Raw genomic sequence first — 26,445 nt, 5'->3', positions numbered from 1 at the left:
CGATAAGCTTTCAGCAAGTGTTAGCCATTTAAAAATAAACTTGATGTCAACAACATGTTCTTCCCTAAACAAAAGCCAAGAAGATCTATGTGAAGTTTCCACGAGCATATTAAGTCCTAGAATCCTGGCTTTGGTGAAGCATTTGTCTTTTCTCATTTCTCATTCCACTTTTGTTTCAGATCTAGACACTGAACTAATGCTGTTTTCCTTGGGAAATAAGAAATTCATTGTGGGTAGACAACTTTTTAATATACTCTTTGGATCAGTAGAATTTTTTTTTTTTTTGCACAATAAGTAATGACAAAATTTCAATAACACACATCAATAAGTAACATACATCAACAACATACATCCATTTGTGCCCCTCATAGCTTGCAGGACAGCGAAAGGGGCTTTGATTCAGGCTGGTGTGTCTCTGTCACAAGTCTGAATGGGCCCCCTGTATTCAGTTCTTGGACCAGCAGGCTAGTGGGAGCATATTCGTCTTGTGCTCTGAGGAGTCAGAAGGCCAGCAGCAAAGAGTGAAGCCTTTGAACTTCTGGGCACTGATCTGGCACACCGTTACTCCACTCACCCACATGCACACACGGATGCACACATGCGCCTCTGATCAAAGCAGTTATGTGGGTGAATCCAAGGTCAAAGGGGTACCATAAGGAGGGTGTGGCAAAGATGGGAGTAGATAGAAAGGTGAAAAATTAGGGTCATTCAATCTATCAAACTCTCCAGTCTGGTTCAGATATGCAGAACCAGGAGCAAAAAGAAAATAATAGTAATAATAACAACGGCAGCAATTAACATGCATTGCGCTTAGTGCTTAATACATGCTGGATTCATGTATTCTTCATATTTACACTGGATTATTATCATGTCATTCCATCATAGGGAAACAGCAGTGGTTAGTGCCTCTCCCATGGTCACATACCCAGGAATTGGTTAAACTAAGATTTGAACTCAGTCCATCTGACTTCAGATCCTGTGCTACATTACACTGCAGTGAAGACTCCTTCATCTCCTCCATCCATATTCCTAGAGATTGCGGCCCATTGCCATGGGGTTATCTGGTGTCATGCTTGTCATCCTTAGTCAAGCCAACAAACATGTGCTATGTTTAAAGAATGAGTCTCAGTCATGTTTGTGGGTACCAGGTTTATATTATTATTCTTATACCTAATGACAGTTCTATTTGCAAAATCTATTCCCAGTAAAATTGGAACTGAAATGAATTTTGGAAATTAAAAGCAAATATCTTTGCTTTTTTTATGGGCAATAACTTAAGCTCCAGCAGATATTGGAGAGCAGGTTTAATACGTATATCCATGTTTGCTTAAGTGAGCATCTCCTTACCTAAGCAGTTTCTAACAGTCCTGTTTCTTGCAGAAGGATTTCACTTTCCATTTATGTAAATTTCTTTCCTGACTGGTCTGCTGAGTCAGACAATCACACCACTAAAAACCACTGGACAGCATATTTATAGCTGATTTTAAACAGTAAGAGGCATCAATCATGAATTTAGCCTTATTGTGAATGTTTAGTATCCATTTGTCTTGTTTACTTTTCACAGTGTAAAGGGTAGAGGACTAAGCTTTGCTCACAAGAAGTCTACTTAACCAGAAAAAGAGAAAGCATTTTTCTATTCTTCTTCTGCTGTTCCAGTAATCCACTGTTATTCCTCAGAAAATTGCCACCTGTTCTGTGATTCAGGATTATGTCTTACAGAAATTGTTTTGAGACTTTGTTCCTGTCCCTGTTCAGAAGATACAAATGTAACAGACTGCGATGTCCCTGGGGCGAGGGGAGATAAGCATGGGGAACATCCACTTTAGCATCTGGCCCTAGGTTTTTACCTGAAATCAACAAAATAATCTTTCTGCCAGAGCACAATCTTTTTCTACTGGTCCTTCGTACCCACTAATTGGTTCTCAAGGTGTTTTTCCCTTTAGGGAAGGTGGATTTTTGAAAACTAAACTACTTTGAAAAGTATGACCAAATTCTTCCTGTGGATTCTGTATGCTGTATTCCCCCCGGGGGTTTCTGTTGGTGTAAACAAAGATAGGCTACTTCTTGCCAGATGCAAAACCACAGAAGGACTGTGACTGTAATTGAGGGCCTCTTTTTTCTTTCTTTTTCTTTCTTTTTTTTTAACTTATCTCTCAGGCTACTGATTTCTATCATTTCCTCTCTTATTTGGGGAAGTAAATCTCTTTGGAGATGTAAATCTCTGTTGGAAAATAAGAGTATCTGGCTACTTTAGGATTCCCTCTTAGAAGTGAATTCCTGTCACTATAAGGGCATACTGAGCAATATTTTAACTCTATTCAGAGTTATTCAAGTGCTTAATCTCATTAATATTTAAATTGCAGTTTGCATATCAAGAGTAAATCCCAGAAATTTTCTCCACGTGTGTCAGGACCCAGCATTTGCTGTTTCAGACCACTTCAGACCAGGGAATCCTTTGTGGACCCCTCTGAAGCATCACTTTTGAGCTGTGCTTTTCACCATACACAGTGACCATTGACCTTCATAGCCACATACAACTGAGTATTGATACTAATATGCTTCAACAATAACAGACATTGCCTGTTTGTAGTTTCATTGTAGTTTCTGTCATTCTTACTGGACATTTGCCTCTGAAGTACAGTGTAATTGCTTCCAGAACCAAAATATACTAGATATAAGTTGATGGGTTAATGACTTCTTATAAACCAAGAACTGAGCGGAATTTTGATGTTCATGAGGATGCTTTTATAGTTAGTGTTAAGTGAAAAGAAAGGAATATTGTCTTCATTGCAAAGTTAGTTAAAAAGGTACCTTGAGAAAAATACTCTCCTTTCTCCAAATCCAAATAAAAAATTAACTTTTCCTTTCCTCTAGTAAAACACACATAAAGTCTTATAATCAGTTTGAAGACATTCAATATTCTCATCTCATTTGCTAAACATTCTGAAATCAGTGGCTTTCTTTTGCTTTCCTTTTCAGGAACTGTATTAACTGAAATTTTAAGGAGAAAATGTTTTTTTTTTTTTACAACCATTGATTATAATAATTTAAGCTGCTTATTTCTCTTGTGTTTCTACCTTAAAAATGAATCGCTTTAGGAAAAGTATATAACTAGAATAGTGATATTTTAAAACAATCGAGATAGAATATTAGTATGCTGTAGTAAGAATAAAATTCTCATGGAGTCTGTTATATTAATTCTGAATGACTTATTTTATTTGAATATATAGACTTTGGGAGTAAAATATGTCATATGAAGCCTTGAAATAATAAGGTAAAAATTAAAATTTAAAGGTAGTTTTTTCTAAGAGAAAAAAATGTCACGTATCAGATTACTTAAGGTCTCTTAAATAGGGAGAATGAATTTAAGAATACCTGTTATTCTCTAGAAAATTAATTAGCCAGGTTTGTGCTTAATAAATACTACTTGATGATGATGAGATTAAATGAAAGAAAAATGCCTGATATAGCTAATTGCAAATGCATGCGCTCAGAATATGAAATAGACATAATTTAAGTAATTTGATTCTGGTGTGCTTAGGAAATTTGGCATGGTCCCTCTGAGAAATGCAGAATTTCCTAATCTACGCTGTTTAGTGTAAGGTTCAAGAATTTTTTTTTTTCTAATACGAGCAATCCCCCTATTTTAAAATGACTAAAGTATGAATTTTTAGAGAGAATATATACAGTTCTAGAATTTCTGGGAATACAGTGCTTGATCCTCAATCTTCATGTCCCTCAATAATATGGAACATTTAATAGCATCCAAGCTACTCAATTGGAGGCCAGTAGGAGTTCCCAGCATGAGTAATTTCCAAGTCCATCTCTATTGGTATCTATTAATCATGTGGTGGATCTCTAATTAATGAATTCAAAGGAAGATAAAAGGGACAACTTTTTAAACACTAATGTTAAATGGTTTCTTCAACTAACCATTTTTCTTAAAATTGATTGTGTTTTCTGCTGGTGGAAAACTGTAACAATTGTTACCAATAGCCATGGCTTCCAGGTTTTACCTCCAGCCAAAGGACCCTACACTCGGAGGATGTCAGAACTCCACTGCAGGTCCTCTACTGTGAGCAGCCACACGGGCATTTCATCCTGACCACAAAAATGCGATACATTTTATGAACAACTTCTTATGTTTTGCAAAAACTTTGCCTGGGAAAATTCATAATTGCTATATACGCAATAAGAATTTTACCTTAAAAATGAAATTATTAAACATGAGGAAAATATTTATCACTTATGCCATGCAAATTATTTTCACCAATTTCCTTTTATTAAAAAAGCCAAAAATGTTGGCATATGTCAATTCAGGTAGTCAGGCTCATCATTTGTCGGTCTTCTCCAGTAGCCAGTATTTTATAAAGATGTAGTATAATATTATTTTTTTAAATCTCACAATGCCAGCATCAATCATTGCTTTTCTTGCTGATCTTTATCACTTACACATTTTTATTTCATGCATGGGAATTCAAATAAGAAATCCGTATCATGCCAGATAAAATTTTAGAAACCTACATCATTTTGAGGTGTATTTTTTTATTGTTTTTAATTTTTTAAATTTTATTTCTGAGAGAGACAGCATGAGCAGGGGAGGGTCAGAGAGAGAGGGAGACACAGAATCCGAAGCAGGCTCTGGGCTCTGAGCTAGCTGCCAGCACAGAGTCCAACGTTGGGCTCGAACCCATGAACCATGAGATCATGACCTGAGCCAAAGTCAGACGCCTAACCAACTGAGCCCCCCAGATGCCCCTTGAAGTGTATTTTGAACCCCATGATTGTCTCTGTGGGCTTAAAAAACTATAAGAATTGGTAGTTCTAATCATAAAGGAAATTACAGTCAGGACTGTGGTGGCTCAGTTAGTTGAGCATGTGACTCTTGGTTTCAGCTCAGTCCATGACCTCATGGTTCATGAGTTCAAGCCCTGTGTCCAGGGGTGGGGAGTACACGGTCACTGTGGAGTGTGCTTGGGATTCTCTCTCTCTCTCTCTCTCTCTCTCTGTCTCTCTCTCTCTCTCTCCATCTCCATCTCCATCTCTTTCCTCTCCTCTCTCTCTCTCCCTCTCTCAAAGTATATACATAAACTTTATAAAAAAAAGAAAAAAAAGGAAATTACAATCTACAAAAGTTGATATACCAGGATGATATGATACTTTGACTCTGAGAATAGTACCTTTCACCTATAAAGCTATTTTCACATTAATTATGGGTATTTATAAAATATATATTTTATGTATAGAAATATGTATATATATATTCATATTGTAGTCCAAGTTTTGTTCTTGGCACTTTGCTTTGGACCCATTCTTCTAGTGACCAGACTTTAAGCAATTTTAGCAAAAATAAGAGCATAGTTCATTTTTAAAAAATTAAATAAGAATGATTTTCAGTGAGTTGAAAAGGTCTCAGATTCTAGCCTGGTTAGCCATTCATGCAGAATCATCTTAATTCATATAAAACACATACACCTTAATAAGCTTTTTATTATCAAGTTTTCTAGGCCAAAGTAAACCAAAAACAGAAAATCAGGAAGGACATAGGGATATACGGAGAGGAAGCTGAAATGACAGGAAGCAGCAGACATATCAGATAAGCACAAAATACCATTACTGTGTAGTAAGCCAGTGAGTACTTGTGATCACTCTAAGTCAGTGCTTCTCAAACTTTCTTGCTGAGGAAATTATAAGACCCAGTAATGACTATCGGAGAGTCTATAAATGGCAATATATTCACACCCCATATTTTTCCAGAGGGAGTTTAAAATGAAATAATTTTAATGCATTTTGAAAGTACTAAATCAAGATGTTTTGGTTGTGTATGTTCCAATGCTCTAAGCAATATTCTCCAGTTATCTTTGGCAAAAACAGTTTCAAATGCCACAAACAAGTAATGGTATATTGCTGAGACTCTGCCAGTTTGCTACGTAATGATGGAGTGAGGCTTTTAAAACAATTACTGAATTAAATGAATAAATTTAAATTGTACAGTAGTTGAGGAGGTGGCTATTGGGTCAGTACACAGAAAGTAATCAGGCTTCACTTGGACAAATCTAAAAGTCTCTGTATGTGTTAACATGTGCTGGCCAGCCTGCATTCATGAATCTTTCATAGTTCCGGTTTGTAAATAAGCCATTTTCTCACTGTAGATGAAACCTACACCAGGTCCAGAGCACCTGAATGAAAGATCTTACAAGTGACTCAATTTAGCATTCTCTTCTTGAACATCTGTAATGAGTTCTGCAATATATAGTAGACTGGAGGTGGGAAACTCAAAACAACTCATTTTGTGATCCAGGGAGCTGGCGACATAATAAGTTAAATATATAAGCAAATATATATCGAACATGATAAAGTTATATTAGATGAGTATTAAAGTATCATAGGTGTTGAGATGACAGAGCAATTAATTCTGCCTATGGAGAAATCTATGAATGGAAGACAGTCATTGAGCCATGTTTTGAAGCATAGATAGATATTCAGTGGGTGAGGAGGAGTGCAAAGGACTTTTTAGACAGAAGGAGGAATATGATCCATCACCACGATGTGTACCTCAGAATGTAATTTCTTGTCCCTAGAAAACCTAGAGCTCTTATTTGGAAAGAATTAGCCCTGTTCATATTGGTTGAAATTGCATTAGGATTGTTGATGTAAAACATTGATGAATGTAGGTAGGTATTCCTCAAGACAAGACCTTACATGCTTCTAATCTTAACAACTTTCTTTATTCCCCTTCTTTGTTTTAAAAACCGTACTTTAGAAAATCTTGATTTATTCTTTTCCTTTCATTGCTATTGTTTTTAAATGAAGTCAAATGATTTCAATCTGGAATGCAAGGGGTTTTTAGGTACGATTTTTTTTTTTTCCCAAAAATATGGTAGGCAGATGTTATCATGGAATGATTTTAGGTCCTGTGAAGGATTTATTCAGCACAGTCCTTTCCCTCAATCAGGTGTCATCTGACCAGGAGTCCCACCACACCCCAGGGAAATCCTGCTCTGCAGTCTGAAGTCAGGCTTTGGGGTTTGGGTTCTGGGTGTTGATAATATCCCAGAAAGTTTTACTGAGGGCCTCCTTAGAAACATGCAGAGGCAGGAGTCGACATCTGGTCATGATTAATCCTCTCAACACCCTGGCCTAATGCAGACTGGCCTTGGGCTCCAGCCAGCTACTCCTGAGAAAGCTAGCCCACTCCCTCATGCTTGTCTCATGTTTTGCAGAGGCTAGTTCTTCATTTTGGCTTTCTTACTCTCCCCTCTGTGTTCATTAGAACTTTATAGGGAAGGGGCCTTGCAAAAATTAACCCAAAGGGATGGATTAAGCCATGCCATGTCACCAGTAATCATGGAAGAGATAGTACCCAGGCACCGCAGTACAACAGATGCTGAAATACAAGGTCTCTAGACCCCCTGGAAATTATGGATACACTTCAGTGGGCACATGAAACATACTACAAAGTACCCAACTGCCCACGTTACAAAGAATTATCTGCTCTAAATATACAGCTGTGGAGCAAAATAGTTGGAAATGTGGCCTTCAGAGTGACCCAGTCCTAGTTCAAATCTGCTTTAGAAATGTGACTGGCAACAATGCATTTAACTGACCTAATTCTTGGTTTCTTTCTTTCTTTCTTTCTTTCTTTTTTTTTTTTTTTTAATAAAATGAGGGCAACAGTCCCCACTGTATAGTATTGTTGTAAGGATCAAATTGTCTAGTGTGGATGATGGGTTTAGCACAATGACTACACAAAGAAGCTCATTAAATTATTATTGTCATTAATAACTGTAGTGTCTCTAATCATCTCTAGAACTCTGATTTTAGAACAACATACCATAACAGGTACATGCCTGAGGAGACCTAGCCATGCCAATAACCTTTGACAAATCACTTATTATATTTGAGCCTCCATTTCTGTATCTCTTAAATAGTAAAAAGTAGTATTTCTACCACGAAGTTGTTGTGACAAAAAAAAAAAATGAGAGCATGTATAAAATATTTGCAAAAGGACTCGCCTATATTAGGTGTTCTCTAAAACGGGGATGCCATACTCAAACATCTTATCTCCTGGTCCACTCATCCTATCGCATTTGAACCAAGTTAGGGCTGGTGAGATCTGAAGCAATCTCGGGACATGGACAAGACCTAATCTTGTACCAGTTCTTATTTGTCCTAAAAGTATCCTAAGGAAGTTACATTTTATCTTGACTCTCTTCTCCCTCCTCTTTTTTTTTTTTTTTTTTATTTTCCTCTTTTGGGAATTTCCTTTACTCCCTCCTGGCTTGAGGATAGGTAGAGTTGGTTATGGGGGTTGGGCAGAGGTGAAGAGTATAGTTGCCAGGTGAGGAGTCCTGTTAGTTAGGGGTCTTATGGGAGTAAAACAGGAAGGGAAGTATCTTAGTCTGTTTGCGCTGCTTTAGCAGACTACCACAGACTGGGTGGCTTACTGAGAAAGAATTATTTCTCCCATTCTGGAGACTGAAGTCTAAGATCAAGATGGCAGCAGATTCAGTATCTGGTGAGAGCCCACTTCAAGTTGATAGATGGCTGTTTGCCTGCTGTCCCCACACACAGCAGAGGGGGTGAGGGTTCCCTCTCAGGCCTGCTTCATATGGGCACCAATCCCATTCGGAAGGGTTTCATCCTAAAAACCTCATATTGTGTTTGGAAGAGAGGTGGGGGACAAGGGATACAAACATTAGGTTGATAGCAGAAAGGGATTTTTTTCTTTAATGAATACAAGCATGATCCAGATTACAGTGAAATAAATTTTCTAAAATTACTGAGTCATATCCCTGGATAGTTGAATTCACTTCTATAAAAAAGCAGTTGATGAGAGTTAGCATTCTAGTGTCTAAGTATTTACTTAAATACAATATTAATAGAAAAAGATAAAACCTTAGAAAAGTACTTTTCTTGGTCAAAACTATTCCAAAGCATACACAAAGTCATACACAATTGTGAAGGATATTTAATGAGTTCGAGTTAGAGATATGTAAGGAGCTTTCCAATGAATCACTTTCATTTTAGATCAAGACCAGACATGGGATGCATGTATGTTTATAGAGGTAGAGATGTGAGCAAATTTTTGCCTCCTACTTCTACTTTGCATCCCTATCCTGCCATCACCCGGCACACACTCACCAGTCTCCACATCTGCCATCTGACTCTGGATTTCGTACAGGATTCTCCTCTGGAAGACATCTGGTGGCATATTGTCCTCTCTGGTTTTGAAGGTTTTTTTGTTTTTCTTCTTGGAACCAGTCATTGTCACCTATGTAGCAGAGAGGACGGTTAGGAAATTAAGAATGCTGACAAACCAGGACTTGAGTTATTCTGGTCTAGCTCTGACCCAAACTAGCCAAACAAGCCCTAACCCACGGAGAAGTCCTTCTCTTAAGAGGAGTTCAATAAATGGTTTCTCATCGTCTTTGGGCATCACCTTATTTATCCATAAACAGAAGAGGTTGGACAAGATGACCTCTAAGGACCTTTCCAGCTCTAAACTCTGAGATTATATTCTAAATGTTAGGACAACATGGCACTTACTGGCATCGCCATTAATGAAATTACCTACCATTTCATCTTAGAGTGAGAAAGCACGCACCAAGAGCAACAGACCCAACCAAGCCTGAGAGTGTGTGGATTTGTATCATGCCCATAGCTCTCCAGTGATGCTTGTGATAAATGTGGATGTCTTGTAAAAAACATCCCAGCTGCCCTGCGGTGACCTGACCTGCGTTTTTGTTTTGGACTGAATATAGCAAACATGTTCTACTTCTGTGTATTTGAGACTTGGAATGTAGCTGAAAATGAAAGTTTGTGCTTAGTATCTGTTAGTATGAGATCACTTTACAGAGAGAGAGAGAGAGAGACGGAAGGAAGGAAGGAAGGAAGGAAGGAAAGGAAGGAAGGAAGGAAGGAAGAGAGAGAGAGACAGAGAGAGAGAGAAAGGAAAGAAGGAAAAAAGGCCTTACATCTTCACATCTCCTTCTCTGTTTATCTCTTCACTCAGACCTTGCTTCATACTTCACAGACAAGGTTCATAGGAAGTTACCAGGTGGAATCTCACTCAGATTTTATTTCCTCCATTCTAGAGATACCCATAAAGTTTCAGTCTTTATCTTTCTTCACATCATAGAGGACGAAGTGTCCTGCCAAGACTAAGCCTCTACAAATCCAACACCTAGTAGAGCTCATTTCCTGTTGACAGAGCCGGAATCTTGGTCTGATTCTTCTGTTTCCTCCTCCTTTTCAAAAATCATTCATCCAATTTTTAGTGACCCTTTCAACCTCCTTCTTGAGATTCAACCCAATAGCCCTCCTTCCACTAAATGCCAGAATAGGATAGAAGGATTCCTTATGTTATGTCTCGCTTCACATGACTAAACCATTACAGTTGTTTTTGTTTTACCCTGTTTCGTGTAACCTTAACCTCATTCTTTATGCGCCTCACTCAAAATTAGATAATAGAAATGAAGAGATTTCTTTCTTGTTTGGCCTTTCCTGTAAATCTCATTTCCAGATTCACTCCAAATTAGGGTAAAGGTTAAGTGGAGTGGGAAAACAAGAGGAAGGGAGGAGACATTACGCTCTGTGGAGGCACTTCACTCAGACAGTGTACAGCTCTGATTGTGTGCCCTCAATCGATCCCGTTTCCCCACCATCTCCGTTTCTTCATTCAGGAGCATATGCTCCTTTGGGTGGCCTTCACGATCCTGGGCAGCCAGCGTCCTCTCCAGCAGGCACACGCACAGTGCATCTCCTCCAGGGCATTAGCTATCCAGAGCAGCCTTCCTCGTTCACCCTTTACCCCCACTGTCTTCAGAAGGACTTCCTCTGACCATCTGCTACTGAGTTAGTCAGAGTTTATCTACTTGTCCACAGGATTTCTCTCCCAAAGCTGCACAGTTGGTCCTATTGTTCATTGTATGTCTGTTTTTCTCATTTCTTAAGGAAGTTTTGTTTTTTGTATTTTATTCTGTTAAATTTGAACATGGATCCCAGATACTTACTACAAACAAAATTCTTTAGTATTTTCCTTTCATACTTTCGTGCCATACAGCTATTGTCTAGAGACCAAATAACAAAGAGGAGTCGAGTAGAGAGACCGAAGAGCCAAAGTGCCTGATACCTGCATCTGGGTCACTTTGCCTCTGACTTGCTTTTGTGATTTGGGCAAGTTGCAGCCCTTCCCTGCTTCAGTTTCCTTATCTGAAAAATGTGAATAAAAACGTTGATCTACTTCTTGAGTTCTTTGAGTTCTAGAGCTAATTTATGGAAAAATTCTCCAGGAAGGACAATTGTACCTACTGGTACTTCTGTCAAGTTTATTAGCAACAACAGCATCATAACATTACTAAAACTGCATCTGTGCCTCGTAGCAAGAACTTTCTACCCTAATGTGAGAGGTATAAGGCATGTCCCTAAACTGACTGTATTTTAAACATTTTTCCACTGAGTCTGCCTACTGGGGAGATGCGCTGTGGTCCCCTCAAGTTCTTTCGTCTGCAGAGCAGCCAGCCAGTTTGCTAGCTACCATTGGCATCCCTAGCTTGTGAGATGCTTCTGGCTGAAGATGACTAGTACTTAGAAGTGATGTAGACTACAGTATGGGCTGCCTATCCACATGTTGAGGCTCTGTGCACTTTACAGAATATGGTTTCCTGAAGATACTGGGTGAAAGTACTAATCATTCAGAGCCTGCATGCAAAAAACTTGACAGTCTCCTTTGTTGTGCTTTTCTGCCAGAAGACATCATAGCAAATCAGCCCTTCACTGCACATCTCTGTGTTCTTCTGCAGACTAGCAACTTTTTGGTTGTGTTAGAGACAATAACATGAGCTTTTATTTATTTTTTTTCCCCAGCACCATTCAACAGAGTTAGCAGTAATATCTAGGAGATGCATTATGGCTGTCAAACACATAACATTTTAGCATGATGTCTCTCTGTGCCTGAAAATGCAACCCTTGTTTCTAGTGATGTGACCACTTCCTTCTGTTTCCGAACCCCCTTTCCTTGAGCCAATAGGGTCCCTGCCAGAGAAAATGGCAGAATTGGGCTAGGTTAGCATGCTTGCCAAAGATTTAGGTAACAGACATTATACAAATATCTAAATTATTGCAGCTTGGGACTCTGAGATTTCTAAAAAACACTTTCACACAGTTCATTATTGTTGGTATTCGTGACTTTTTGATAAGCTCCAGAACCTTTTTCTGCCATAGAAAATAAATCATTCCTAATGGCTGGGTTTTTTTTCTTTTTTTTTTTTTTCTTTTTAAACTTGAACTTTTCCTGAAACAGCCATACATCATCAGCATACTTTTCTCTAACACTGTATTTCTTTCCTCTGTCCTAGGATGGTCGTCTGCGGATGAATGACCAGCTGATTGCTGTAAATGGGGAATCTCTTTTGGGAAAGTCCAATCACGAAGCTATGGAGACACTGAGGCGATCAATGTCCATGGAGGGAAACATTCGAGGGATGATCCAGTTAGTGATTCTGCGGAGGCCAGCGAGACCAATGGAGGTGATTCATATCTTTAGTTCCCTCTAAAGATTGCCCAAATGGCCTCTAGGATATGCAAACTTCCATCACTAGTATCATAGTGTTTCTGAAATTGGGAAAAACTGTCCCCGAAGGGCTCTGATAGATTTATGGGTGGTTGTATATTACAGATATAACTAGAAGGTATAGAAATTTAAGTAATTTAAGGTAAGTAATTTATCAAATGTAACAGATCCATATTTTCTAGTCCCCCCCCCCCCAGAAATTTCTAGAGTTTTGGACTTTATAAATAAGGCTTTATTCATATTATAAACTATTAAACTATATAACATCTTTATATACTTTTTGATTGATGTGCTAATAATGTCCATACTTTAGAAAGTTCTTGATCAGATGTATATAGTGCTTAATATGAAGATCGTTATAATGCAGTCAGCTCTGTATATTTGCCCCCATAATGTGCATAAGGATAATTTAGACCTGAGACTTAACTAGTTTAAAACTTGATCTATTGAGCAAGCTGCTTGCTTCATGGTATTAAATAAATGTTTTTAATTAAATACGTATTTTTGCAATATTTTCTATGGATTTTTAATATAAAATATGTTTACCTAGACATGAAGTGTAACCATAAAATATTCTTGAATGCCAATATCCCTAAACATTTCACTGATATACAATTATATATGTATTATATAATTATTAAATTATACAATTATGTTAGTATATTTATAATAAATATAAAATATTCCTAAAACATTTTTCTCTAATCTATTAAAAATAATTATTAAATACTCCTGAAATATATTTTAAGAAAAGATAAGGAGAAAACAGTTGATCATAATTAAGAGTTAAGAAAACCATAAGCAAATCACACAAATATTCTCTGAGGACAAGTAATATTTATGTAATGCAGTAATACACAAAGTTAACATAGAATACTATTAATGCACTAATTTAAAATATTAGTGTTAATAATAAGTTCAACTTAAAAAAAGAAAGGATTTTTCAAATTAAGCAATGGGGGAAGGTAGTTGAAGCTCATAGCAGTTAAAAGCTTAGGCTCTAAAGTTGTGGAGGACTTAAGTAAAAATCCCAGATTGTCCATTTTCTGGTGCTGTGAAGACATGCATAGTTGAGTGCTGAGTACTTACAGATGACAGATACTGTTGTCTGTTTTATCCCTTAATGTATCCTCATTTCCCAGCACACAGTAGACACTTAATAAATATTGTTGAATGAATGAATAAAAGATGCATCTGAGACCTACTTTATTTGAGGGGGTCAGCTGAAGTAGTAAACTTGTAAACTATATCTCACTTTGTTATATTATCAGCTATCAGAAGAGAGTAACTGTACCTTTTTACTCTTCTGTACATAACCTTGTAAATGTTAAATAAATGTAAATTGGCCAATTACTGGAGACTATATATAATGAGCCAACTCGTTTTCAACATTTGTGTCTGCTTAAGTGACAGAGGCTTCCATGAATATTTAATGGATTTTACTTATGTACATAGTTATAAAACCCTTATCTATTGCTTCCATCCATGATGGAATTGGCTCCTTTCTGGTTTAATTTGATTCTTACTCTAGAGCCTTGGGGTTCATGGTACCCAGTTGTTGGGGACAGGTCTGAAGGGTGGTCTGTGGGCCCCTAAGCTACCCCTTCTGTGTATCTGTGTATTATGTCTCCCTTAAGATTTCTTGGAACAAAGATATTTCAACTAAGAGAAAAGTCTGGGAGGTGCTACTGTAGAGTATCATACCTGTGCAAATAGCAAAAGTTAAGTAAAAAAGAAAAGAAAGAAAAAATGAATACGGTTGTTAGGAGTTGTGTCCCCAACGTCTCTCCTTCCCTGATTCCATGTCTTTCCCTAAAACAAGTGTATGCCTACTGGGTAAGCATTTTGTATTTTGGCTCATCTAATTGAGATGCTTTAGCATTTGCATTGTCCTTTACGGCAGGTATATCCATGTTAATTCTCATATTCTGGGATAGGTTGACAATTATTTTGTCAGAAGAAAGAACTGAACTTTTAGTTTGCTGCCCATCCTCAGAAGCATCTTATTAATAAGTTCACTAGGAAATTAATTGGGAATTAAGAAATGGGACAAAAAGCAATTTTTATGAGGACATTTCAACAAGCGCCCTTTTTAGTTTCCCTCATATTTATGTGCTTTCCATGGAGGAACATACAGGCACTTGATTCTCTCAGCTCTCTGGGAATCTCTGTGGTACCCATGAAGATTGAAGAGCATTTTTCTTATAAAGACAGGATCCTCTAATGTACAACTAATATTTATTAAATTGGAAAAAAAAAAAAAAGTCTGCCACTATTTGATCTCCCAGTTCCGTGTTTTACTGTGTCACAACATATGTTGTGCACTCATCTTTTTGGTGTCCTCTCCTGTGCAGCAGCAGTCACCCTCAGGTACAGTAAAAACTATTGTAACCTAGAAAAAGGTCTCAGCACCACTCATACATGCAGGCAAGTCAATTAGTTAGATTTGGCAAAATTACCAAAATGGTTACTTGAACATTATATTGATATAAAAAAAAATGAAGAAGCTACTTAAGAAAAGTCAAAATATATAGTTGTTGGAGTATTTTCCCACATTACCCAGATGCACAAGATACGTAAACAGTTTTGATGAGGACCTCGTGAAGAATACATAATGAGTCCTTGATTGAATCAAAATCATTTGAAACAGAAACATCTTTTTCAAAGGATGAGCTTGAGGTTCAATTGTAATTCTATTTGAGCCTAGAGACTTGGTATTAAAAAATGGGTTATGACCGTTGTTTTTTTTTTCCTCTTCCCCAAAACATTTCTCTCCCTGCTACAAGCTCATCTTGGTAGAAGGAGAATATGTTTAAAAATCCATTATATTTTTTATTGGCTGGGACACTAATGGAAGGCTCTACGACAGCTCTATTTTACAAGCTGAATACTTTAATTAGGCTGGTTACTGATCAGTTGTTGGGATATCGATTGTGTCATTTATCAAAGAGCTGGGGAAGCAGAATTTTTGTTGTTGTTGTTCTTGTTGTTGTTAAAGCACAAGGCTGTGTGAAGTAAACCCTAATCCTCCTACCTGCCCAAGCTCCAGCTTTAATTTAGGAAGACTGTGCTGAGTTTTGGTTTACTAGCAATACAGAAGCAGAGGGTAACCCTGGATGTAGGGAAAATGTTATGAGCCTTGACAAAAAGCTAACAGAGCTTCAGCAGCTAAAAACATTTTAATTATTAAGAATGCATAAACTGAATATTTTAAATATTTTGTTTAGGATACCGAGTTTTTGTAACTGAGAGGAAAGCATCATCAAATTGCTTGGGCCAGATGCTTTGCTCAGAAGGAAAGGGCTGGGGGGGGAGGGGATAGGAGTGGGGGATCAGATCTGTGTTTCTGTTTGGGCAAGTCCACTTCACAGACGGTCAAGGGCACAACCGTGAGATGGCTTTCACATGACTTCCTTGTGTTAGGAAGGCACATATACGAGCAAGAGCAGAACCGCATTCTCTGTGCCTCAGTCCTCTTGAACAAACAGCTCTTTACACCTGGCCCCTTTCTACCACCTCTTCACACCTGTGTCACATGGCTTTTGTGGGGGTGTTACTCTGGCCATTTTAAAGACACTGAATTTGTTTGCAGGCTTTCAAAATCAAAAGAGGAGGGAAAAATATCAAAAAGAGGCGAGGGACGGGGGAGAGGGGAAGCTCAGGAGAACCGCTGTCTGGCATTGTCACAGGGTTTGTTTTAGCTTCTGGCCAAAAGACCTAGTGTCTGCAGTGGGACACACTCATGGCATTTCAGTGGCAAACCTGCTTAGGTTCTGACTTGTCCTAGAGCATATGCACTTAGTCACTGAGGGAGAGAGGGAGGAACCAGCTGGTTGGCAGAAAAACGCCCTTGGCATGACGATATTGTTGTATTGACACTGCCACGAGCTGTACTCCCAGATGGAAGAAAATTTGAAAGAAGCCAGTTGTAAGTGGGGGGAAAGAATAATAAAGTTAATCCTCTGTTGTGTTGGCTGTGAGTACTCCTAATCCTTAGCACCACATTGTCAGTATATTTTTTTATTTCATATTCAAAGATGTTTTATTAACTGATAGGGCCATTTTGATTTTTCAGTCCAGAATTTCTATGCAGTAGATTTTTGGAGGATTGTACATAAATTGATTATTGCCCTACTTCTCTTTCATTGACCAAGTTAGAACATCTTTAAAAGGCAAATGTAATTTTTGTTTTCATCCCTTAGGAGCCTGCTGAGTGTGGGGCATTTTCTAAGCCATGCTTTGAGAATTGTCAAAACACTATAACCACCTCCAGGAGAAATGATAATAGTTCACTACATCCATTTGGCACTTACAGTTCACAAGACAAACAGAAAGGTAAGGGTCTTTCCATTTCCATGTGCCGTGAATGGTGTGAGAAAACACAGACTATCTTTTTTATTAAAAAAAAGGGACAAAGAGGAGTTAATTAGACTAAGTGCAGACTTTGTTACCCTGAGTCATGAACACCAAGATATGATGGGTGGGAGAGCTGACTCACAAGTTGTGAAGCAGATTCCTGGCATTGCCTCCAGTCTAAGTGACAGTTTCTGTGCTTGCTGCCCCAAACAGGGAGGATTATGTATAAAACAAACCATGCCTGGAGAAAAAAAATGGCAAAGTGTTAATTTTTTTTCAACAATCTTTTGATATAAGAAGTTACCTAATATAAATAACTACTGAACTTAAAAAAATGCATGGACTAGTATTAAACCATAAAATGGTCACCACATGATTCACAGATTTATATTTGATTCTAGAAAGAGTGTGGTAAATACCATAACCAAGACCATTTTGTAACAGTTGGAATGTTCTTATTTTTCCCTCGCTACGTTATCTTTCCCTTACGATGTTGTAGACCTCTAGATATAAAACATTGGAATTTGTTTATTTTTAGTTTGAGAGAGACGAGAGAATGTGTGTGTCCGCCTGCACACACACATACACACACACACACACACGCACGCATAGGAGTGGGGTAAGGGCAGAGAGAGAAAAAGAATCTTAAGTAGGCTCCACACCCATCACAGAGCCCCATCTCAGGGCTCGATCTCACAACAGTGAGAACATGACCTGAGCTGAAATTAAGAGTCAGACTCTTAGCCTACTGAGCCACCCAGGTGTCCCTGGGCTTTTCTTTGTTTTTAAAAAATTGTACTTCAGTCACCAAGAAAAAGAAAATTTAATTTCCCTGCATCTCCTTTCTTTTTAATAATATTAAGTTTTTTGTATAGCAAAGGCAATACATACTCATTACCGAAAATTTAGGGAAAGGCAATTAAAAGGAAATTTAATACTACTTATACTTCTATCAGAGATACTAATCGATAACATTTTTGCATCTATATTTCAATTCTTCATGAAAATATGGATATATAAAATTAAATTAAAATGAAATATATATAATGTTTAGGAAATTGTTCTTTTTATTAATAACATATTATGATCATCTCGCTCTGTTGTTGAATAGTTTACAGCGTCATGTTCAGTGGTTTTACAGTAACCTTTAGAATGGAGGTACTGTTTATGTATTCGATCCCTTGTTTACATCTAAGATGTCACCCAGAATTAACTACATGAGAACAGTTTCTGAACTCTGAGAACTCCATCAGAACAAGCATGTACATCTCAGATTCCTCTAGAATTGTTTAATCAGAATAAGACTTTGGTTTTTCCTCTGACTTCCTCCATTTTAGTGAGAGTAGCAGCAACAGCTGTGACCACTTATTAAGTGTTTACTGTCTGTTGGATTCAGTGTTAAGCAATTTACATGCACACTGCAAGTGGGTAATACTATTATTACAATTATTCTCACTTTACAGATGAAGAAATAGAAAGAGAGTAGACAATTTAGCCAAGACTACATACTCAATTCATGCAGATCCTGGATTCAGCCCTTATCTCTCTAATTCAAGTTCATTCCCTAAACCCCAACATGGACCCTGTCTTACATTGGTCTCTTGAAATTGTTGAAGTCTTTTCACCTGATACCAAGAATGTCCATTAAAAGCTCACTTGGCTTTGTATCAGATAAAGAAATACTCAGTATGTCTTTTCTCCTCTTAAGAAATTAAAATTTGTCTTGACATGGTGAGATCTCTTCCTGAAACCTTAAATCACAGTAGCAGAAGAATCTGGAGAAGGAATGGCAAGTTTGACACAGACTAGCATAGCTTTCTCTCTACCATGCCCATATAATGATCAAAAACATTAACATCTGTATTAAAATATCTACCCTTTACATAATTTGATTGGCATTTAATTCTCAAGCAATATGTGATAAATGGCAATCCAAGTTCAGAGTTTTATTCTTAATTATACCAGTGACATCCAAAGGAATATTGGCACATAATCTCCCATCATTTCTTTTATATATATATATATATATATATAAATCTGTACACCCAGCACAGGGTTTGAACCCACAACCTCAAGAACAAGAGTCTTATGATCCACCAACTAAGACAGCCAGGCACCCCTCATTTTTAATAGCTATAAAATATTGATGCTGAAGTGATAATTACACAGAGTATTTTCAGAGGACATCAAGATACCCGGGGAAATGGGATAGTACCCCTAGAAGGGGTAGCAAAGGCCAAAATAATGAAACTATAGAACTAGTTAAGTGTAAGGATACACCCAGAAAAAAAATATTTTTTTTAAATTTTCTTTATGTTTATTTTTGACACGAAGAGAGAGAGAGCGAGCAGGGGAGGGGCAGAGAGAGAAGGGACATAGAATCTGAAGCAGGCTTCAGGCTCTGAGCTGTCAGCACAGAGCCCGATAAAAGGCTCGAACTCACGAATCATGAGATCATGACCTGAGCTGAAATTGGATGCTTTACTGACTAAACCACCCAGGTGCCCCCAGGGGGGAGGAGGAGGGAATTAAATAATAAAATCTAGTCAAAGAACTTCCTAAAAATAAAGTTGCATACTATGAAACTTCAATAGACTGTTTAGAGTTTGTATTTCCACTGAACATTAGAGTCCTTTGGGTACATGTGGCCATAGACTATTACTGGGAGTCCCTGTTCTCTTCTTTTGACACATGCTTCCAGGTAGAACACCTTTCTACACCAGTGGAAACCGCACAGGTCAGCCACCTACAGGGTCCCTGCTTTGCTTCCTTCCTCCATGTCTGTTTTCCAAGATGACAGAAAAATCCAGTTCTTTCAAGAAGTGAAAGAATATTATTTTTTAATATTATTTAATATTATTTAATATTATTTTTAAGCATTTAATATTTATTTTTTTAATATTTAATTTTAATATTTATATATTTAATATTTAATATTATTATTTTAAGCAGGAAAAAGCGATTGTTGTTATTTCCTTGTGCGTCTGTTATGCAACACTCAGTTAAAGAACTAGGCCCATCAAGGCATAGACTCATTAAATTTTAATTGTAAGAGGCCAGTAAAGGAAGTTCTCCTATTTTTATGTAGACCTATTGGTCTACATAAATATATATGTATATAGTGTGTATATACATATATGTGTGTATATACACATATGTATATACATATATGTGTATATACACATATGTATACGTGTGTGTATATACATATGTGTATACGTATATACACACACTAGAATTTATAAACATGCTATAGAATAATATCATGATCATCATCTCTTTTCAATATGGAAAAAATTAAAATTTTGAGAACCACTGAGAGTTTCTGAGTTTCAGATGCCTGTGAGGTAGCAGTAGGCTACTAAGCTCATGAGCTTACTCATGAGCTACTAGGCTCATGAAACCTGAGTGAGTGTTGACTCAACCCTACCAAGTGTTTTAAGGAGCCGCTTTAGAAAAACAAGATTGAGTTGACAAAATGTAATGTCTAGTGAGGAAAGGAACTGTTACAGCCAAAACATTAACTTTTTTCTTCTCTTTTCCCTTTCCTTTGTATATTTAAAAAACGCAATGTTGATATGCTGTGTTCCATCTATTTTTGTAATAATAGTACATACCACCCACAGTTCCATGGTTATTTTTTTATATATATACATATTCCTGTCAAGCTGTTACATGGAAAAGGCATTTTTAGAACTAACATTTGTAGAAATTGTAACACCGGAAAATTCACATTTGTGTTCGAGAATTGCTAGCAATGCCTGCACTAGAATAAGTGTGGTGCTCCAAGATGGGAATTGGGATGGGGCTCTGTCCCAGGGGTTTACTATAAAATTGTATTAAGCATTTGAATGATGTTAACATGAACTACCAACGTTGTATTTTCTGAAGCATTTTGCCTGCAGATCTCACCCTGGCCAAGGAATAGTCAAGTAGTAGTAATGAGCACCATTTGCCTCGGGTTTGCTATTACCTCTCTTTCCCTTGCTCTGGTCTCCCCTGTTGTGCCCTACTCCTGCTTCCCCTCACCTTTAAGCTCAAGTGCACTCCAGTCCCATACGTGAGTCACCCACTGCCCCAGGTCTGCCCAGGACCCAGTGGAGGCTCCCATAGACCTTCCATCCCCACCTCAAACCAACCCCTTTGATTCTATATCCTGTCTCACTGGGCCCATGTTACCTAAGGTCCTTTAAAGAGACAAATAATGTATAATTATTCCTAATGTGCCATCTTTGGGGAACCAGCATGTGCCCAGCCCTCTATAGTACATAAGGCACTACCTCTGGAGTGATGATTAGAAATTGAATTATACTTTTCAATTTTCCTGTTGTGTATTGGATACCTCCATTGTGCAGGACATACTATCTGGGATGCAAAGGTGAATACAGTGCTGTTATAGGCCTCAAGAATAGGCTTTCAAATTTTTTTTAATTATAAAGAAATCTAAAGCAGGGATCATCAAACTTTAAAGGACCCGATAGTAAACATGTTAGGCTTTTCAGGCCAAGAGGTCTCTGTTTCAGCTCTTCAGCTCTGCCACTGTAGTGCAAAGGCAGCCATGGACAGTACACAGATGAATGAGCACGACTGTTCAATAAGACTTTATGTTCAAACCCAGATGGTGGGCATGTTTTGGGCCATAGCTTGCTGAGCCCTTGTCTAAAGTTGCAATCTCTTTTACTCTTCTTTTCTGATTTGGCCCTAGCAGGGTACAATCTGTAAAACAAGTAACAACTATGAAAAATGATGATTAAAACCAGGGTCATTGGGTCATAAACGGAGTAGTTACTAGAGGGTGCAGTGGCAACATTCACAGCCATAAAGATAGGATGACCATCAAGACTTAAACTTGTACATGTGAAGAAACCCAGAAATATTTTTTTGGAAAGAATAAATCCATATTTTCACATTGCTATAGGGTTAATAGAGGTGTTTGGGCCAAGAGGGAAAAAAAATTCCTTATGGCATCTGAATATATTTAAAAATGTACCAAAAATAAAGGGTCAACAAAGAAGATATTTACCTCTCTACCTACAGCTACTTTATTTATTTATTTTTAATTTTTTTGATGTTTATTTATTTTTGAGAGAGAGAAAGAGACAGAGCATGAGCAGGGAAAGGGCAGAGAGACAGGGAGATACAGAATCCGAAGCAGGCTCCAGGCTCTGAGCTGTCAGCACAGAGCCCAACATGGGGCTCGAGCCCACGAACTGTGAGATCATGACCTGAGCCGAAGTTTGGATGCTTAACAGCCTGAGCCACCCAGGAGCCCCACTACTTTAAAAACATAGATTGTTCATGTGGATAAGATAAAAATTAAAGGTAATGATTGTAATAAAACTTGAAGAAGCCAGAGAAAATGCTGAAGAAAAGGAGGGAGAGGAGGAGGGCAAGGAGGAGTTTCTCTATGGTCCAGTAAGAGAAATAGATACATAGGTGATAGACGGATAGCTCATTGCAAAATCAGCATGTGATAAATGTTATCAGTGGAATTATTTCTGTAATAGTAATAGATAAACCCATTGTCAATGGATGAAGGCAGTGGAAGTATTTTTTCTTGTCTTATCATAGCCCAGTGAGGCAGAAGGATGGAGGCCAGGCTCTGTGCAGGGACTGAAGGTCCTGGGCTCCTTCCGTTGGCAGCTGGGCCATCTTCTAGGGCCTCAGCCACTCCTTCTTGCAGTTGGTAGATGGGAAAGGTGGAGGGAGTGCAACCTTTCTTAACCGTTGAGACTGGGGATGACAATGACCAGAAAAATGTACATTCTATCCAAAAGAATTAGTCTAGGTACAAAGAAGCTGGGAGATGAGGTCTGCCTGAACAGGAAGAAAGAAGTGAGGGCTGCATGTGCACACAGATGTGAGCACGAGTATACTCTGTCATTGTTCTAAAAGTACTGACAGATCCCACGGAAACAGTAAAAGTTTCATAGAGGTGATGAGATTTGAGGTGGACCTTGAGAGAAGGGTGGGACTTTGATGGATGGGAGTGGATTTTTAATTACGTAGGCAAACACACTGAGACAGGAAAGCCCGGGCTTGTGGTTGGGGAACAGTAAGTAGTCTTGGGTAGCTAATGTGTAATAGGAGATGAAGCTGCCCGTGGACAGCACAGACCTTCTCTAGGCTACTGTGTGCCACTGAGAGGTTTCCGAGAGGCCAAGTTCCATGATCACAGCAATATTTATCACCCATGTGAAAGATGAGCCAAGAAGTGGAGGGTAGAGAGATTACAGCCAGTGGAAGATGCCGTCCCAATGTGTCCCTTGTCCCCAGTTTACAGTGTATTCCTTCTGTTCTCTTCCTGTCAGTAAGCCTCTGGCTGCCTGGCGGCCGCCACATTACCAATCATTAGATCACTTGGGTGGGGAGCAGTGCAGGGAGACAGCGCTGGCTGCCTTTGCTCACCACGCTTCTGTAGTTTTGTCACCCTGCCTATCAGATCTCCTGCTTCAAGCCTCCTAGCCAGGCACGTGTCAGCACTACTAGAATTACCTCCATTTGATACTAGTCCCTGGGGCAGAGTTTGGAGCAGGTTCTCCTTAGAAACAGAACCAATGAGATGTATATGCTTGTATACAAATAGAGAATATAATAAATAATATAATGTAAAAACATATAGAACATTTAGTGATATGCAGTAATGCATATAACATATAATATACATAATAACATAATAACTATTATAATGAGATAGATTATAAAGGGTTGGCTCACATGACTATGGAGCCAGGCAAGCCCCAATATTTGCAAGGTAAAAGAGCAACCTGGAGACCAAGGAAGGACAATAGCAGAGTCCCGGTCTAAAAGCCAGCAGACTCAAGACCCAGGAAGAGTCAGTAATTCATTTTGAGTCCAAGGGCAGGAAAATGCCAGTGTCTCAGTTTGAAAAGAGTCAGGCGGGAAGAATTCTCTCCTCAGAGGAGGATAGTCAGAATTTTGGTTCTATCCAGACCTTCAGCTGATTAGATGAGTTTCAACCACATTAGGGGGGACCTTTACTTTGCCTACTCATTTAAATGTTAATCTCACCCTCCCAGAAACACCCAGAATAAAGTATGACTAGATATCTGGATACCCTGGACCCAGTCACCAGTCAAGTTAACAGATGAAAGTGACCATCACATCTGGCATGTGCGCAAGTCAGGCAGGTTCTGTTACCAGCAGCCTTTAGGGATAGAGACACTTTTCTCTTGTTCCAGCAATCAAGGACAAATAGGATCTGCCTTTTACCAAATCTCTTACCGTTATGGATATGTAGTAGAGTTTAGGATATATAGAATATTAATCTTTTTGTTGCTTATTAGCACTTTGCATTTATAAATTGTTTGAATATGCACCATTTTCTACAATCCTTATACTCCTCTAATGAAGCTATTCTTATCCCCACTTTATAGATTTAAAAAACTGGAGCTTAGAAAAGTTGAGTTGTTGGGCCAAGTTCATGCACTAGTGGGAGCCATGACTGGAAATATGATGGCCTCGCCACACAGATTTTTTTTTTTTTTGCTTGCCCAGGATGCTGTATCATGATTTCACACATGAGCTGATGTTGGTAATAGTGATAGTGTTAAATGATATAATGAGCATAATACGTAGCAAGATGTCTTGTATATAGTAGGGTCCCAACAAACTTGCTTGTTATTAGCTGTAGTAATATTTAGAATACAGGTCTAAATTTTCCAGGGTAGAATAGCTTGGAAAAGTATACATCTTGAGTAGGGGAGAAAACCAGGTCTGACCCTAGCCTTTTGCTTCCAAGGCCTCAAAGCCACATATTTCCATTGTGGCATAGATACAAAAAGATTTTTTCCCCCTCTACCATCTCTAAATGGTGAGTAGATATATGGTATCTCATGTGTTTTTTTTTTTTTAAGTACTTTTTGTCACTAAGGCCAATACCTAAATCTCCATAAGGTCCAGAGTATTCATTCACTAGAGAGTCTTGTTTACAAAACCCTTAAGGCATGAAAGAGATGGCTTTGTTAATCTTCCACAGAACACAAGTCATGAGCGACTGTCAGCCTTTTCTAGGTGGGAAAAGATATTCAAGATGCACAGTCTTGACTTGCCATGGGTTGCCAGCAGGTCACCAGTGTGAAAACCCATTAGCAAGCTTAGATTTCCTCACACAGGCTGCATGAGCTCTCATACAAATCCTTCGCTTCTGTAGGAGGACTTATTTATTTCAAGATTGGTTTATGTGTTGGCAAAAATTGCATCTGTGAGATGGACTGAAACAAAACCAGGCACTGAACAGTTCTGCCTCGAGTTTACAGCTTCATCGGTTCATTGTTTTTTAGAGCTCTTGCTTCCCAGTGACGGATGGGCCGAGGATGAAGTACCGCCTTCTCCACCACCACATCCCATTCTGGAATTGGGCACTGAAGAGTACAGCCACAGGTATTGATAAAATGATGTATCGTAAATGTTCCTCATTACGGTGTTTCTGGGAAGATCCAGCCACCTTATTTTAAGTCTATTTCTTTCCAGAATGGAAATCTCATAGCATCTATAATTCCTTTTCAGTGAAAGCTTCTCATAGCTGAAATTAATAGCTTAGAGTGTTCATATTTTGCTTCCTGGAATTTAAAATTCATCATATATTATAAAATATTTAAGGAAATTACAGAACTTTCTTTCATCATGTTGAAAAACCAGAGAGCTCAAAAGGTTATATGAGAAGGTATAAAACCAAACTGAAATGACATAAAGCTTAGTTTTTGTTGTTTTTTTCCTTCATTTGTAATTGGCAAACCCTAAAGGTATTTTAAAAATAAATGTTCTAAGTTAATGGAATCTAAAAATTAAAGTAACACCATATATAATCTAAAATATTGAAAAGAGTACCCAATATTCTATCCACTCTGTAATAGAAACCAAAAAAATCAATAATTTTTGGGATCTCACAAGCATGAGAGAGAAAGATTTACTAAGTATACACACCATCTCACTAGTGGAATTCATAGATTTTGTTCTTCTGATGAGTTTCAAAAATCATTAACTTGTCCCTTTGCTATTTTCTGTATTTATTATGGCTGTTAAAAACTGTGTATTTTATTCCATTCTATGTCCCTTGATAATCCTGTGAAATTTTTTCATTTTTCTTGCAGCAATGCTGTTGTCATTCCTATTATGCTTTTTATTACGATCTGCTAAAAATAAAGCAACACAGAGTATAGCTAACTCTATTACCTGGAAGCTTACCTATATTTAGCCATCTCTGATTCTTACGTTTCTAAAGTCAGCTATCTTTCTCAAACACAATTTCACCAACTGGACTGATAATTATAGTAATGTTCTAGATCAGTTTTCTAGGGGTTTCTTGAAAGAAAATCTGGACCTACTTAATTGTGTTCATTCATCTCCATTGCCTTCCTCAATCCTGAATCAAAAATGACAGTTTGCTGTCATTAAAAAATACTTAGAAAAATAATTTCTTTCATTCTGTTTTACTATTTATGCTGTGTATTTGTGAAAAACTGTTGGGATAATGTAAAGACGTTTCAGATATA

The 26,445-nt window shown here is 37.9% G+C and overlaps 1 protein-coding gene across 1 annotated transcript in view; it reads left to right on the top strand.

Annotated features, from left to right (window-relative positions):
* LOC120225452 (partitioning defective 3 homolog B-like) overlaps positions 1-26,445 on the top strand; it is a 314,844-nt gene that overhangs the window by 186,764 nt on the left and 101,635 nt on the right. The window contains exons 11-13 of the mRNA XM_039223648.1: positions 12,360-12,530; positions 16,777-16,909; positions 25,234-25,333. Coding sequence (XP_039079579.1) covers positions 12,360-12,530; positions 16,777-16,909; positions 25,234-25,333 — 404 coding nt within the window. The remainder of the gene's footprint in view (positions 1-12,359; positions 12,531-16,776; positions 16,910-25,233; positions 25,334-26,445) is intronic.

Source organism: Hyaena hyaena, unplaced genomic scaffold (assembly GCF_003009895.1).
Source record: "Hyaena hyaena isolate Hyena2069 unplaced genomic scaffold, ASM300989v1 scaffold_1415, whole genome shotgun sequence".
Classification (NCBI taxonomy): Eukaryota; Metazoa; Chordata; class Mammalia; order Carnivora; family Hyaenidae; genus Hyaena; species Hyaena hyaena.
Note: the sequence above shows the minus strand (reverse complement) of the source record. Positions and strands in the feature narration are given on the sequence as shown.